The following is a 17071-nucleotide window of genomic DNA, read 5'->3' on the forward strand; positions in this document are numbered from 1 at the left end:
CTTTCCCACAACCTGTCCCACAACCTGTCCCTTAATCTGTCCCACAACCTGTCCTTTAACCTATCCCGCAACCTGTCCCTTAACCTGTCCCACAACCTGTCCCTTAATCTGTCCCACAACCTGTCCCTTAACCTGTCCCACAACCTGTCCCTTAACCTTTCCCACAACCTGTCCCTTAATCTGTCCCACAACCTGTCCTTTAACCTATCCCGCAACCTGTCCCTTAACCTTTCCCACAACCTGTCCTTTAACCTGTCCCGCAAACAAACTGGAGTCCCTTAAAGCTTGAGACGCTCACTCAGATACAACAGTCCTCTAAAACAGAGCGTGGTCTCACACTTGATGTGTATTTGCTGTTTTTTAGCAGCAGCTTTTCAGAACCTTTCACTGCTAAGTCTTCTCCATCTTTTCCAACCTCCTTGACCCCCCCCACTCCCCTCCTCCCTCCATCCTTCTACCAAGCCACTTTGTCAACTACTTTACTAAAAAAGATAGATGATATGCGCTCCTCATTTTCAAACCCAGCTTCTGTAACTACATTTCCATCAACTTCATCTTCATCCCCTTCCACCCCCCCCCCCCCCCCCCCCCCCCCCGTCTCCCAATCAAGTTCTCACCTTGGTAACCTCCTGCATTTGACACAGTGAACCACCAGATCCTTCTTTCCTCCTTCAGGACCTCGGTGTCTCAGGCTCTGCTCTCTCCCTGTTCTCATCCTACCTCAACGACCTCACCTACCGGGTAACTTGGAGAGGATCTGTGTCTGAACCTTGTCCTCTGACTACTGGTGTCCCTCAAGGCTCCGTCCCGGGTCCCCTCCTCTTCTCTCTGTACACCGACTCTCTCGGCTCTGTCGTTCACTCGCATGTCTTTTCCTACCACAGCTATGCTGATGACACCCAACTGATCCTCTCTTTTCCAGATCTGAAACACAGGTAGCAGCATGAATCTCTGTCTGTCTGACTGACATCTCTCAGTGGATGTCTTCACACCACCTGGAAATCAATCTCCACAAGACCGAACTGCTCTTCCTTCCAGAGAAAGACTCTCCCACCCTCGACCTGACTACTACCTTCAACAACTCTGTTATCCCGACCCTGACTGATAAGAACCTCGGAGACACTCGACAGTCAACTCTCTCTTACTGCCAACATCACTGCAACAACACGTTCCTGTAGATACATGCTGCACAACATCAGGAGAATACGTCCTCTTCTCACTCAGAAGGAGGTGCAGGTTCTGGTCCAGGTTCTGGTCATCTCACACCTAGTCTACTGTAACTCCCTCCTGGCAGGTCTACCTGTTAGTACCATCTGACCTCTGCAGCTCATCCAGAATGCAGCAGCTCGACTGGTCTTTAACCTCCTAGATTCACTCGCACTACTCCGCTCCTCCTCCTCCGCTCCTCCTCTTTCTCCAGGACATGGTCCAACCCTACATCCCAGCCCCTCCCTCCACCCTGCTTCTACCAATCAGCTTGTTGCTCCTCACTGAGCTAAACACTCTACAAAATCACAACTGTTTGCTGTCCTGGCTCCTAAATGGTAGAATGAGCTCCACCGACATCAGGACAGCAGAAACTCTGTACATCTTCCACCACAAACTAAAAACACACCTCTTCAGACTTTACCTTGAACAGTACAACTTTAGTATCTTAAAATAGAACTTACTGACAGAACTTTGTAGTTTGGCTTTCTGGAAGAAATTGTATTTTCTTGATTCTTGTTGTTCTGGTTCTGAACCCTCATGGTTGAAATGAACTTATTGTAAGTCGCTTTGGTTAAAAGCGTCAGCTAAATGAAATGTAATGTAATGTAAAGACTTGCTCACATTGGAGCTGTGCAGAAGCAAGAGTTGACATAAGAAGTGATTAGAAAAAAGTAATCTTGACGCCAATATAATATAGAAATGGCTGCCAGAGGGACACACAAAATAATCCAATCGAAAACAGACATTGTCTCAAATACCAACTACTGTATAAACACCAAATATTGATGGTCTAAAACTCTTTGTAAATACAAGGGTGGACCTTAGAGTACTGAGACTACTACCCTTGTTGTGCATGAATGGTGTGCAGCTCCGTAGAGCTTTTACCTGGTGAGACAGTATTCCAGGTTTCGCTGCCTAATCAACATAAACACCTGAGTTACACACATTTTATTGACCACTGGTTTACTGCATCTGCAAAATCTTAAATGTACTGTAACTGCCTGAAGCCTCCTGAAGCATTTTAAGGGTCCCAATTGCAAATTTGCAGAGTTTGACACAAAATGTTATGAGATCTGATGTGGCCATAAAAAAAAAAAAAAAAAAAACAGTGGAGGAGAAAAGGAGTTGTTCTGTGATAATAATAGTCAATCAATACCAGATCAAAGTTTGTAGAAGGGTACAGAATACATTAGTGTTAAACACCTTAGCTTACACTGAAGCTATATTAAAATAAAAGGTGCTGTGAGAGATGAAAAGGGATCTTTGTATTCTGAATCCACAGCAATGCTGTTGCATTCTCACAAATATCAGATCTGCCGGTTCTCATGCAGCATCAGCGGCTGCCATGGTGGATGCCTCTGTGGCAGCATACACAAAGAAATCCTGGAAGGGAATGGCGATGGCTTCTGGTGGGGTGGGGGTGGAGTGCTCCAGCCGAGTTTAGGGAGAGGGACAAAAGATTACCCCCTCTAGATATCCATTACTCAAACAGACTCAGCACGGGAGATCCTACTCCCCCACAGCAGCCCACAAAAAGGGGTCATATACCTCATCACGACAGCAAAGTAATCCCCACATAGCCAGCTCGGAGCAAACACATGCTGGAGACATGTACTGTATGTGTCAGCCAGATTTGAATGCAAGGAGGTTGTCAGGTGACAGAGAGTGAGGAAGCACATTATCTCCCTGGAGACATGAGCACAGAAATGTGGCTTTCCATGGGAATTCTTAGAAAGAAGTACAAGGGAAGCAACGCTGAACTGTGCTGTTCTTCTTAACCCGTCATACAGCATTAAAGTGTGTCGCCAAGCACGGGCTGCAAAATGGCTTTTGTTCCAGCCATTATCCATTCATAGGCCACTCTCACTGCTCTGAGGCTGGACAAAGGCTGCGAGGGCTCCTGTATTGGTTGGTTTGTTCCTGGATCTAGAACGTATGATACCATCTACAGAAAGTAATATCCCTGCATTGGGAAACTTGGTTTATAACACATAAGCTATATACTTAAATTCAATATTAGCTCTACATATCTGCTTGTTTCAGAAAAGAAAATGATCAGATTACTCAATACACTTGCCTGAAAATATTGTTATTAATTCATCTGTTACTACATATGCCAAGTCCCCATGTTAATGAATATAAACTCTGGGATAACATAATACACATTAGTAGTGCATGTTTGTGAGCACACATATTCATTGACATCACATTCATGACCATATATGATCCAACAAGCCTAATCTAATACGGTGTAAAGAGAAAGTCCGCACAGAGCAGCAACGCTCCGGATCAAAGCAGCCTGTATCTGTCCTGCACACCACTCACAGCCAGCTTATCTGCTCAGTGCACGGGGAAAAGCACACGTTGGCACAGGCGGGGCTAAATAGGGACAAATGAGGGTTAAGCTGCTTTCAATATTTGATCTTTCAGAAAAGATGACTCCATAAATATGTAGGAGGCATGAATCCAGGCTTTATTTACAGGTCAGATGGCTGGATATGTGGAAGGTGGCTTTCTTAGTGAAAAGTGAAGAAACCCAGTAAGTTGTCCTTTCTTTAAAATAGGAGGGGTTCACCAATTTTCCTTTCATTAGAAACTTATATATAACATCCAAAAAGTGGGACATGGCGATAGATACAAAGCTTTTTAATGCTCTGAATTGCATTACCACGTGCATTATCATCCAGACAGCACAACAATATAATACCATGAAAACATGTGTTTAAGAGGCCAAGTTGCATTAGATATGCCTGACTAGCAAATTAGGAATCCATCGCTGCAGGCACACTATAGCAGGATACTATAATAAACTGGAGATGATTATAAAGTTAAAGATCCTCTTCTGTGCTTTCTTACTGTAGCTGGAGTGACTTACTCAGTGTTAGACACAATTTAAGGAACACTTCAACACTGCTCCCAGGTGATCAAAAACTAGGACAAGCCATACCGTACAAAAAGGGACAAAAAGTGATCTGCCTTCTTTCCAGCTCTGCCCTGAGCAAATGTAACTGGAGAGCTGACTGTTTGTATTGGAAACTTGATCTGCCTTCGCAGTCAGGTGGGAGAACAAGGTAGGGGACTTTAACCTGCATTCAGAAATACAGAGGGAGGGGCCATAGAGCCAACAACATGTAGCACACAGGAACGAGACAGACCTTCCCTGATTTGCATACAAACCTGGGTTTTAAAAACAAGACGTGGACTGAACGCCGACTGGGAAATGATTGAGCTGCACATCTGACTTTCATTTCTAAATTCAGTGGAAGCTATGATCCCACCTCGAGTCCAGCAGTAAACAGGTTGTAGCAACTTTTAGTACAAATCAGCACATAAACTTACTTCAAAAATAAAGAGGATGGAGTCCAGCTCCTCCCTTTGAGATTTGTTCCCTGAAAAGAAAAGAAAGAGCTTTTAGTAAGAGGTTTAAACACATAACCTGAAGCTGTACTGCATTAGCCTCATCAATAATGTAACAATACTATGGGACCATTTTGTGTTACCATGAGCGGATACACCCCGAGGGAGAGAATCTCCTACCCCCAAAGTGTTGGAGGCCGGCTCAGTCCGCACAATCATACTGGACATAATCAGAAAATGATTCTCTAAGCGCTTACGCTCAATGTACTTAAATTGTGGAGCAGAGAAAATAATCTTTGCCATGTCATGTATCATACAGAGCAGGAACAAAAGGTAATAACTGATCAATCGTTGAGGGCAGCAGCCAACTAGTGAGTGGACAAACAAAATGGTACTTACCTTTTTGTTTTAAGTTGCTTTCCAGTGTAATGAAATTTTCATAGAAGATAAAATAAATCTGAGAACTGTTGCTCTCAAAGAATGACTTCAGTTCACTCTTGTCGATGTTATCTGTGAAGAAAGGAAACACCGTCATTGTGTGAAAAATCAGTAATGTGCTATAGCTTATATTTGTAATTCACCAGTCTGCAAAGCTGCATTACAGTTCATGAATCCATCATTTAACCCATTAAGACCTACAGCACTCTGAAAAAACCTTCTGAAACCAAAGCAGGTTTGAAAATACCCACGAAAATCTGAGTTTTCTTGAAAACTTGACAGAACTGTCAACATTCATTAAACCTTTCTTCCGCCATCTCTGGAGGGGTCAAAATGTACAATAACAAAGATTTGAGAGTTTAAACCTTTGGTTTGGTTTAATTGACAATTATTGTATTTGCTCATATTTTCATACACATTTTTTCTTTAGAAAAAAAAAAAGCAAAAAAAAAAAAAAAATGAATACAAAATGTAATTAAAGAACAAGATTAGGTGAAACCAAGTATATTGCTGGACTCCTGTGAAACTCTTAGAAGGCTCTTAATTTGAATTTTGAGGCATTTGGACAATTCATGGTGCAACGTCACCAGCGAGTTGCACAGCATTCATTCAGCTGACCAACAGCACAACGCCACCAGCCCGCTGCGAGGCGTTTATTCGCCTGCTTATTGGCGCAAGTTCACCTGCCAGTGGCGCGGCGTTCATTGCCACCAATATCCAGACACCTGAACGCTTCCCAGCGGTGGGCGAGTCTCTTTGTAACTGGAAATCATAACTTTCTGTCTCTTTAATTCAGAAGTGACAGTGTGTAACATCACCGCTGCACAAATGTTCCCTATTTTGCAGCCTGCACCTATTTGACTTCCTCCCCTGTAACTTCACCCACTGCTCACCTGTAACCAGGATGGTAACATGATTTTAGAGGTATAGAAAAACAACGCTGACTCATTAATCTATCATTTCACAATTCCTTTAAAAGTGCTCCTTCTCTCTTTATGGTGTGATGGAGTATAAATCATTCATATTAAATCTGTACAGTTTCAGATGGTAAAACTCCCAGTACAACTCTCATCTTTTAACAGGAAATCACATGATTGTGCAACTGAATTTACGTTCAACTGGTATTTTGAGGATTACCGCTCTTCACAACCTTTCCATTGATGTTGACTAGAAGAGTGTGTTTTAGCAAAAGCCAAAGCAATACAGAAGATCCACTCAGGAAATAGTCTGCTGTTGTTCCAGCCGGAGGTACAATGGACATCGTACCAAAGACATATTTGGACACTCTGTAAAGCCCACTTTTAAAGTACAAGTAAATAAGTACAAGTTAAAAAAAATGTCAGAGTAAACAGTATTTATTTTGAAGAAACAAAAAGAAGTTTGTTAGGTTTTATAAGATAAATACAGGGTAGACAATGTGTGGGCATCGAATCAACCAGCTGTGGTGAAAGTTTCCTGATTGATTCCTGACTGATTTCCAGGCTAAAATACAGAAACCTTCAACAGGCAGCTGGAATGATTTGGATCATCATCCAGCTGAAAGACTCATTCTGATACTTGAATCCTTTTTAACTAAATGGATATGTTTTATTGTATTGTATTGAACTGCATTGTATTTTATTGGAAAATGTTTGTTTTGTTTGTAAAGTTGTAGAGTTATGCTGAATGTGCGTTTCTATGGGTCATATACCAGTTTACACAAACAAACTGGCACTGACTAAATCCCTACTTCTTAGTGTAAAGAGCACTACTTGTGTTCTTTGCCTTACTTGTACAATTTCAGAAAGGCCTGTTCTGGATAATCAAATATAGGCCAGGAGGAGTCCTGGCAAAATTACAGCAATTAAAGTTCACCTTCTGTTACAATTCTCTCCACCACATGGCAAACTGGAAGAGTCCCAGAGGCTGCCCAGCTCCTGGGGAGTGCAAGAATGATGTATTATGTGACAAAGACTCAGATGACTTATCTTTGCCCTGAGATTAGGGAAGGGATAATGAAGATGCATGATGGGAAAATCCAGTCAAAGGCATGAGTGCTTTCTGTTTTTCAGCCATCATAAGGGAATCCCATGTGATACAATGGCTGTCAGAGAGTTCAAAGGGCCATAATGTAAGTGATGGGCCTCGAATGCAATAAAGTGATATGTTTAGTAAATCAATTCCTTCACTTGCTCCTACCCTTAAAATCAAACCGCAGCTGTTGTCTAAAAAGTGATGTCGCTGTTCAATAAATGTTACTAAAGGTAGAAATCCTTGATTTTCTGTTTATTGCGTAGAGCAAATAACTGAAAAGGAATGTCTACTTTCAAGATAGGTTTTATGCACGTGCATTGTAAAAAACATACTTTACATTCATAAAACATCTATCACAATTAACTGTGAAATTATTTTAGGTGATATTGGCAAGAAACTAATCACACCTGCTCAATGCAGATTTAAGCACACACACACACTGACATGAGTGACCACGGTCACACACTATAGACCTTAAGACAAACGTTACTGGGAAGAGCAATGATGATCCCTGCAGTGATCATTAGAGAGTAACAGATCTCCTCTCAGACAGCTGCCGTATTAATACTGCCTCTGTTTAAGATCATTAACCAGGTAGATACTGTGTTGCCTAACATTAATAAAGAACATGTCTAACTAAATAATGACGTTGTTTTCTCTCTCTGCAGTGGAGAAAGCCGCGTGGCTTGCTCAAGGGCAATGGTTAGTTTCAATATATTAGTTTAATATGAGGTTATAATATATAACTGGATATAATACCGAAGGCTCTAACTACACTTACAGACTGGACTTGACCTTCCTATGTAAAGTGACCAAAAATAACTATAATTATTATTTGGTGCAATATAAACATAACTGAAAAAGAAATCTTATATCATTGAAAATGACACCCTTGTGTAAGTGAAACAGACAAAGGAGAAAAGGAACTCTATTATAATTGCTTTTTTAATGAGTCTAACATGTGATATTATTGGGTGCAAGAAAAGTTGTTGGGGGTGGATCAATTTCATATGTCATGCTGCATGTCAGCTATCAGAGCCCTCCAGCTTCAGACTCACCGCTCCCCATCGGATCAAACAGCCCCAACCAGTCACTGGAGCAGGACGGATGGGACAACGGCCTTCAGGGGAGGAGGGGAATCTTTTTAAAGGAGATCACAGGACTTTTGACAAAGAATAATTGTCTCAGGTGGATTTAATCCATCATGGAAAAGACTGACTGAACACTAACCAACCCTCCAGTAGTCACGTTCAAAGACAGTTGATCTATGTGATTCAGAGTGAACATTACCACTGCTGGTAACTACTGTCCAGGCTAAATAAAGTTATACCAAAACTATTCAAACCTTGTCATCCAAATTCTCTAAAACGTCATGATAATGTCAGTTATTAATGCAGGAAAATAAAAAGCTCTCTGCTTCAGGGGTTGCTTTAAGGAAAGAAAATCTTTGGCTGACACGATGTCGTACAATGATTGTCAGCATTGTAGATATTCAGACAGATTCTTTCCTCAATGGCTTTCACTGACTTCTCGGACAACAGCAAGTGGACAGAAAGAGTCAGAACCGGTTCTCTTGGCCCTGCAAATGTCTGGGATGACACTGCATCCTCTGAACCCAACAGAAAACTTTGTCCTGCAATTGAAACCCCTCCGTCTGCATAATACTATTGTTAAAGACAGGAAGACAGAGATAAAGAGCAGCTGTAAAAAGCTGGGATCACACAGGGCCGTTACGCTGGTGTTCACAAACAACAGCACTTTTTGTTGAGGTTGAGAGTGCCAAAAAGACTTTTTACAGACTGAAGCAGTATGGACACCTGTGCAGCTGCAGTTCATGCAAGGATTGAACCAGCCAATCATGTGGCAGTAGTGTAATGCATCAAAGCAGAAGACCGCATCAGGTTACATTCCCGTGAGCCTGCTGCAGGCACTCAATAAAACTGGACAGTTGGAAACTGGAAAATCATAACTTGGTCTGATAAATTAAAATTTTTGCTGAGGCAAACAATTTGTCATCAACAGTATAAACCCATGGTGAACAGTTCAGACATTTTTGTGGATTCAGAACTGAAGCTTTTTGGAGATCAAGGAAAAGTCCTACCCTATTAGTATGGTGTTCCTAATAAAGTGGACAGTGAAAGTAAATACTCAGCTAGTTCCCATTGGTTGCCAAAAATGCAGTAAAAGCTGACTATTCTGCAAAGGGATCATCAAGCCAGCCTATTCTTAACCAGTCCCTCCAGAATTACACGGAGTATTTTTGTGATTATTGTGATCAAAAATACTTGATTTGGCAGCAGATGTCTTGAATTTTCATGAATTATTCCGATCACAAATTCGCCAATTTCAGTTAACTGACTAAAAACTGCCTGAACAATCATCTGGATCCTGCTGGCAGTGATGATTTAATAATTCAGAGATCTGCAAACGTATGCGGTGGAATTGATAAACACATACCAAACTGCCCAGTCATGGCAGGTTTGGGTTGGATGACAGTGTTCTCCATTGTAATATGTTTCCTGTTAAATCTCTGGGAAGGGCAGATGTTCCACCCCAATGTCAGAGGAAAAGCTTTAGCCAAAGCTGAGGACCATAATTTAATATTTCGGAGGGCAAAAAAACCCCACAGCATCTTCTCTAAGTGTTTTAAGGCAGCAGATATTATCAGCTAATCCTCATTTACAAAAGATATATGAAATATTCTGAAAGATCATGCTGCTATTTTTCACCCTCTGGCTGCATAGAACCTGTATTCTGACATATCAGGTCGTCATCATTACATCACTGAAGTCTCCATGTAGTTCACTGTGGCTTCTGAGGGCAAAGAGTGACCGGGTGGTTTTAACCGCCCCACGCTGTTACAGCAAGTAACTCTATGGAATACCTCGGTGCATAACAACCTTGCATAAGGTAACTATGGAAAAACAGGCACCATCCATCTTTTGGGCTAGGCAACAGAATTTGATGCCTGATGTGGATAATTGCGTCTTCTGATTGCTTGCTATTCTCATGAACTGAGGTTTGCCCAGCAAGCAGTAAGAGAGTGGACCCAGCAGTGGGCCCACTGGGCTTATTAACCAAACAGGTGAAGATCATCTCGTCGGCGGAAGCATTTGGTACAACACAAATGTCAGGCCCATATTCCTCTGTTCAAACTTAATCAGCATAAAACACACACAATAACACTTCACATTCAGTGGTCAACGCTTCTGTCAAACCATGTTTAACTCTGTAGGCAACTGCTGAATCATTAATATGCCATGTCATACACAGAAAGCAGTCTTATCGAGCCTTTGATGAGACACACACTGATTTGCATTAGCTCTGGGCTAACTAACACTGCAGGTGCACTATATTCTTGCCAGACAGGAGATGAGGAGAGAGAAAAGACTGATATGTTTCTTTGGCTGTGTGCTCATGAGACACAGAGGACTCTTTAAGGGTCCCGGCACAGGGATGCCTAGTGGCTGCCACTGCCAACACATAGGAGAGGAGATATGGGGGGGCAGTTAATGTGGAAGCTGACAGATGCACCGTGGACGGCGCTTTCCTTCCTAAATGGTTTTCTAAAATCAAAGGAGGACTGTGGCTGTGACTGTGGAGATGGAAAACTTAAAAAAAAAAAAAGATACTTGTCATTGATTTATGTTTTTAACATGTATACTACTTTTTAACAGCACAAGTTTAAGTTAATGGTTCTGGATGCTATATTGTATTTTATGTGATGTCTGTTGTCAGAAAAACAGCAGAGCAGCAAAAGTGCTTTGTGACCTACGACAGGTTGATGATTGACCACAGTGAAACAAGGTTAATCATAAATCTGCTGCACCAGCTGAGGAGGGCGAGCCGGTCACATGATGCAAAAGGCAGCAGTTAGTGTGAGCCTCATTTGAGGCCTTGATAATACAAAGCTGGCAATAATAGTTGAACATGATCCAAACTGTGCCAGTCTGGAGATGTCAATCATAATTCAGCCCTTACTTGGAAAAATGTATGTTTCTTATCAGGAGGTTGATTCGGGTCACTGACTTTGTTTTCTCTATCAGTATTAAAAAGAGATTCATCTTTTTATGGCTTGGTCTATTTTATAAAGCTTTGAGTTTTCAAGCTGGACGATTCTGAGCGGGGGGAAATCTGACTTGGCTGAGCCATGTATCATCCTTTCCAAGCAGTTGATTCACAAAGAATGATTAACATGCTGCCAGGCTAAAGCAACAGAGCAAAGCATGCTGCTCTCTCATATAATCATATAAGACCATATATGCCCGTCTGTAATTTCATTATGAGGCTAATATGCCAAACACTGCATGAAAGCCTGGTGACTTACAGACAGCGTCTCGCTGTGTAACAGATTGGCGCCTATGGGACGACACAGAGCACAGTGTGAAACAGTCACGGCAGAACTGGCAAAGCCTGACCTTATCCCAGCCTGAGCCAACACGTTAGAGTGGTTTATCTTGGCAGCTGAACACTGAAGAGCTGCTAAACTGGCAATGCAACTACTTAAAATCATCACCTATATCAACACAAGGGACATTCATTTCTTCTAAACCCAAATTAAAGATAAATGCAAAACAAGTATAGAAAGTAATATCTTAATTGTTTCCTAATTTTAGCTTTCATCCAGCCGAATAAAATCCAACAATTCACCTGAGGCCAAGGTCACATAAATTTTGGAGATGTGTTTTGGCCAGAAACTCTACCTACCAAATCTTTTTTTTCCCCCCAAATTTCTTCACTTGGGAGTTCACATAAGGGATATTCTTGTTGAAAATCTGTGTATCATCCACGAGTACACTTCATTTACCAGCCTAGAACACGTCTGAGGTACAATCTGGGCTAAAACTGTAAGCCGAGGCTAAGTGCTTCTTTTTCTTTGGCTTTAAATCCACTGGAGATTAGTAGGAGCTCGAACATTCAGAAAGGCAACATACAATGTAAATCCACTATGAGATCAAATCTTAATAGCTTATGCTGCAACAGTAAACAGCTCTTGGTTTTAGGTTTGTCTATTATAGAAGCAGGACAGGTAAACAGAGGAACTGGACAAACTGGTTTTTCACTGGGTGTTGTGTAAAATCATCCCCAGCAGAACAAAGCACACTGGTATTTTACTATCTCCTGATCTTCACCAGGCCAGTAGCCAAAAGAAAAAAGCCCTCTATTCAACACCATGTGATTTGCATCATATTTGAAATTAGGGTTTTAAGAAATTTCTAAAACATGACGGTGATGCCACAAACTGGAAACATAAAAACAAGGCCAAGAAAGAACACTACTAAATGTTTTAGTATAGAGGTCTAGCACACAAGTATATGTGTATATTTAGCAGTCACCTGTTAGATCATAATGAAACAAGTCCATACTCGGTTATATATGAAACCTTTCCAGAAATAAAAATTAAAAGAAATCTAGGAAAAAGTCTTAAACAGCAAATGTGTAAAACTAGTGAATGGGTTACATTTGAAATACAAATGATAGATGCTGGACTATGAAATTGATTGAAGTATTAATGTCAAGCCAGACAGAGACATAAGTCAGTGACATATTTTAACTCTGGTTTGTTGTAAATGCCGAGAACATTGCAGTTTGCTCTTCTTGTGGTCTCAAAAAAGGTACCATCTATCCCGTAACCCGTAACGGTCCATAATAGCAAACTCTGACAGGATATGTTGCTGATTTGACAAACTGCCATTACTGTGGTTTGAACACACTCCAGTACCTAAAAATACCAGTCGCCCTTCCAGTCACTGAGGTTTAGTGATGTTGTACTAGTAATTATTATGATGTGCAACAGAAAGCTTCTCTGCTTTATCATGCCATGATTTGCTATTCTAATGACCTAGGAAATGCAGTACAGGACTTCTTTGTACTGCCAAATCCTTATCTTGACACTGCCACCACTTTGGATGTCACACACTTCAACAGCAGGACAGGGAGAGATTGTCCTAAATAGTTCCTATTGTAGAGCTAATCTCTCACCTTATTCTTTACACCTGCAGCTATTTGCTTGCCAGGTCCACTAAACTGCGATTAATCCCACTTTCACTTGGAAAAAAAAAAAAAAGCAAAGTTATCTGCTAAAGGCAAATTTAGACTCCGCAACAATGAAAAATTACAGGCCAATATCAAACCTCCCATTTTTAAGTAAAATAATTGAAAAGGCGGTTTTTCAACAGCTGAACAACTTCTTGGCCGTAAATAAGTGTTTTGATGTCTTCCAGTCAGGCTTTCGACAGCACCACAGGACTGAAACTGCTCTTGTTAAGGTTTTCAATGACATCCACTTAAACACAGACAGTGGCAGAATTTCATTCTTAGTATTACTGGATCTCAGTGCTGCATTCAACACGGTCGATCACGACATACTACTAGACAGAGTAGAAATCTGGGTGGGACTCTGGCACTAAACTGGTTTGAATCCTACTTGAAGGACCGAGAATACTTTGTGTCTGCAGCTAATTACACATCAGAGCGCACTAAAAGGACATGTGGTGTTCCTCAAGGTTAAATTCTGGGGCCTCTTCTGTTCAACATCTACATGCTTCCACTGGCTCAGATTATGGAAAGAAACAAAGTGTGTTATCATAATTATGCAGACGACACACAAATCTACATAACTATATCACCAGGGGACTATAATCCCATACAAAGGTTGTAAATGCATTGAACAAATCAACAACTGGATGTGCCAAAATTGTCTTCAATTAAACAAAGATAAAACTGAAGTCATTGTTTTTGGGGCCAAAGATGAACAATTGAAAGTCAGCGCTCAGCTTCAATCTCTGATGTTAAAAACCACAAATCGAGCCAGAAATCTGTAGTTTTGGATTCAGACCTCAATCTGAACAGACATATCAAGACAGTTACAAAATCAGCCTACCATCACCTGAAGAATATATCGAGGATTAGAGGACTTGTGTCTCAACAGGATTTGGAAAAACGTGTCCATGCATTCATCTTCAGTAGACTGGACTACTGTAACGGTGTGTTTAAGGGTCTCTGTAAAAAGTCAGTCAGAACGCTGCAGCTGATTCAGAGCGCTGCAGCTCGAGTCCTCACTAAGACCAGGAAACTGGATCACGTCACTCCAGTTCTGAGGTCTTTACACTGACTTCCTGTCCAACATGAATCCACTTTAAAATCCTGCTGTTGGTTTATAAAACACTGAATGGTTTAGGTCCAAAATACATTTGTGATCTGCTGCAACCTTCTGAACCATCCCGACCCTTCAGGTCGTCTGGGACGAGTCTCCTTTCTGTCCCCAGAGTCAGAACTAAACATGGAGAAACAGCGTCCAGTTTTTCTGCTCCACATATCTGGAACAAACTCCCAGAAAGCTGCAGATCTGCTGAGACTCTCAGCTGCTTCAAATCAAGATTGAAGACTTTTCTGTTTGCTGCTGCCTTCAACTGAACCAGACTCAAGGATGTTGATCAATTTCCTGCATTTCATTACTGTATTTTATTTCTTAAACTGCACTGCAACTTTCATTCTATTTTTAGCTTGTTTAATGTATTAATGACTGTTTTTAATGTTTCAATCAATGTTCTTAATTGTTTTTAAATTTGCTTTTCCTTTGCCTGATGTTTTGATGCTTTTAATGGTTTTATGTGAAGCACTTTGAATTGCCTTGTTGAAATGTGCTACACAAATAAACTTGCCTTGCTGCACTTAAATGGGGTCGTATTCACCATGTACTTGAGAAGAGCCCATATGAACCCTCATGTGGTATTCACGACGTTGGAACTCAAAATTTTCTGTAAGCCTCAAGTTTACCAATTGTGTTGTGTTTGCTGATGTTTACGTAAGTGGCCATGGAAGTTTGTTAAGCTAATATATTGTATTTTTAGTCATGTAGAGTTTGTCTTTATAACTTATGTAATAGCCTATGTCTGAGGAAAATTTAGATTTTTACAACTTAACCACTTGAATGCTAAGCATACTGCACAACTTCTCATGTTGTACCCACTAGCTCACAAGTTCCATGTAAACGCAGCGATCCATTACCCCAAGTGATATTCTACAATAGGCTGGCTTCGCCACACTTTGCTCACAGCTTCTGTTTTATTCGCTGCCACCATATCTGGAAACACAGGTAACGTTCGCTCAGCCACCCTGAAAGGTGGACCTATTAGAGGCCATTTTCAGTACAATAATGCTGAAGCCAGCGTTTGTAGTTGCAGCAGTGTAACAGTTTTGGTGCATATGCATCCAATAGATCCAAAATTAGCCTGAGGTCTACACCCGATCGTTACAAGGACTGGAAACAATACCCTGTGGAGCGCAGCCAGACACATATATCTAGGTGATGAAATTGGGGTCCGGTAACACCAGGCTAATTCTACAACCCCGTTTCCAAAGAAGTTTGGACGCTGTGTAAAATGTAAATAAAAACAGAATAGAATGATTTAAAAATGTGAAGCAATAAGAACATGTTTCAAAAAAGGTGGGACAGGGTCAAAAAAAGAATGGAAAAGTTGTGTAATGCAAAAAAAAAAAAAAAAGAATGGTGGAGCATCTCACAACTAATTAGGTTACCTGACAACAGGTCAGTAACATGATTGTGCATAAAAAAAAGGCATCCTATAGAGGCAGAGTCTCTCAGCAGTGAAGATGGGGAGAAGTTCACCACTCTGTGAAAGACTGTGTTGGAAAATAGTTCAACAATCTAAGAATAATGTTCCTCAACGTAAAACTACAAAGAATTAGTGGATTTCATCGTCTACGGTTCATAATATCATTAAAAGATTCAGAGAATCTGGAGAAATCTCTGAACACAAGGGACAAGGCTGGAAACCAATATTGGATGGTGGTGATCTTCGGGCCCTCAGGCAGCACTGCATTAAAAACACACTATTCTGGAGTGGAAATCACTGCATGGGCTCAGGAACACTTCAATAAAGAAATAAAAACAAATAAAACAAATGCAGGTTTAAACTCTACCATGCAAAGAAGAAACTATATATAAACCTGACCCAGAAACGCTGCTGCTTAGTCCGAGTCTGAGCTCATATAAGATGGATTTAGACAAAGCAAAAAACTGTGCTGTGGTCTGACAAATAATTTATTTTATTTTTTTATCTTTTAGGAATTAATGGACGGCGCATCCTCTGGGCTAAAGAGGAGAGCACCATTAGTGAACATGGCATGGACAGGTTGCACATTTGGGAAGGAAGCATTAATGCTGAATGATATATTCAGGTTTTGGAGCAACATATGCTGCCATCCAGACAACGTCTCTTTCAGGGAAGGTCTTGTTTATTTCAGCAGAACAACGTCCAACCACATTCTGCACGTATTCCAACAGCATGGTTCTCTAGTAGAAGAGTCCGCTGATAAACTGGCCTCCTGCAGTCCAGACCTGTCAATCATTGAAAACATCTGGAGCATCAGGACATGAACAATACAACAAACTGTTGAGCAGCTGAAATCCTCTATCAGGCAAGAATGGGACCACATTTCACTTTCAAAACTCCAGAAACTAACCACAAACTAGGGATGAGTCACCAATTTATAATATTCAAATAGTCATTTTAATCTCCAAATCAATTACTACATGCGACTTTCGTTCTTTATTTCCCCTGTTTTTTACCGGCGTCTGGTTGTAATGCGTTACTCCCGTCACAATGTCCTAATGTCAACGAGCCTAAAGAGCACATAGTCTTTTCAATATAGTCATTAATATTGTCAGTGAGAGACCTAATAATGATGCTTCAAATGCAATGTTTATCTTATATTTAGGTATTTCTTATTACTTAGAGGGTTCTAATTAGTGTCAGAAAGAACAATTAATCCATTATGATTTACAATAAATCTAAACCCAGTAAATGTGTGATAGCATGTAAAGAAATAACACAGAAGCCTCAAGGCCATAAAAGCTAGCGAATCCCCTGATGATTCTTTGATATGATAGTAACACTGAACTACACTACACCTTTAAACGGTTGATATCAGCTCCACATCGTGTGGGATAAAAGATGACAAGAGGATGATGTTGTTCACAGCTTCGACCTGAGTGTTTTACAAAAGAGGGAGAATCAGAAGTCGAGTG

At 40.9% G+C, this 17071-nt stretch overlaps 1 protein-coding gene across 3 annotated transcripts in view; it reads right to left on the bottom strand.

Annotated features, from left to right (window-relative positions):
* ralgapa2 (Ral GTPase activating protein catalytic subunit alpha 2) overlaps positions 1-17071 on the bottom strand; it is an 84471-nt gene that overhangs the window by 61628 nt on the left and 5772 nt on the right. For all 3 annotated transcript variants that reach the window (XM_069151874.1, XM_069151872.1, XM_069151873.1), the window contains exons 2-3: positions 4966-5076; positions 4549-4598 (exon numbers count right to left, since the gene is read on the bottom strand). In XM_069151874.1, the coding sequence (XP_069007975.1) occupies positions 4549-4598; positions 4966-5076 (161 nt within the window). The remainder of the gene's footprint in view (positions 1-4548; positions 4599-4965; positions 5077-17071) is intronic.

Source organism: Embiotoca jacksoni, unplaced genomic scaffold (genome assembly GCF_022577435.1).
Source record: "Embiotoca jacksoni isolate LCO1_2020_lvr unplaced genomic scaffold, fEmbJac1.0.p SCAF_18, whole genome shotgun sequence".
NCBI classification, from domain to species: Eukaryota; Metazoa; Chordata; class Actinopteri; family Embiotocidae; genus Embiotoca; species Embiotoca jacksoni.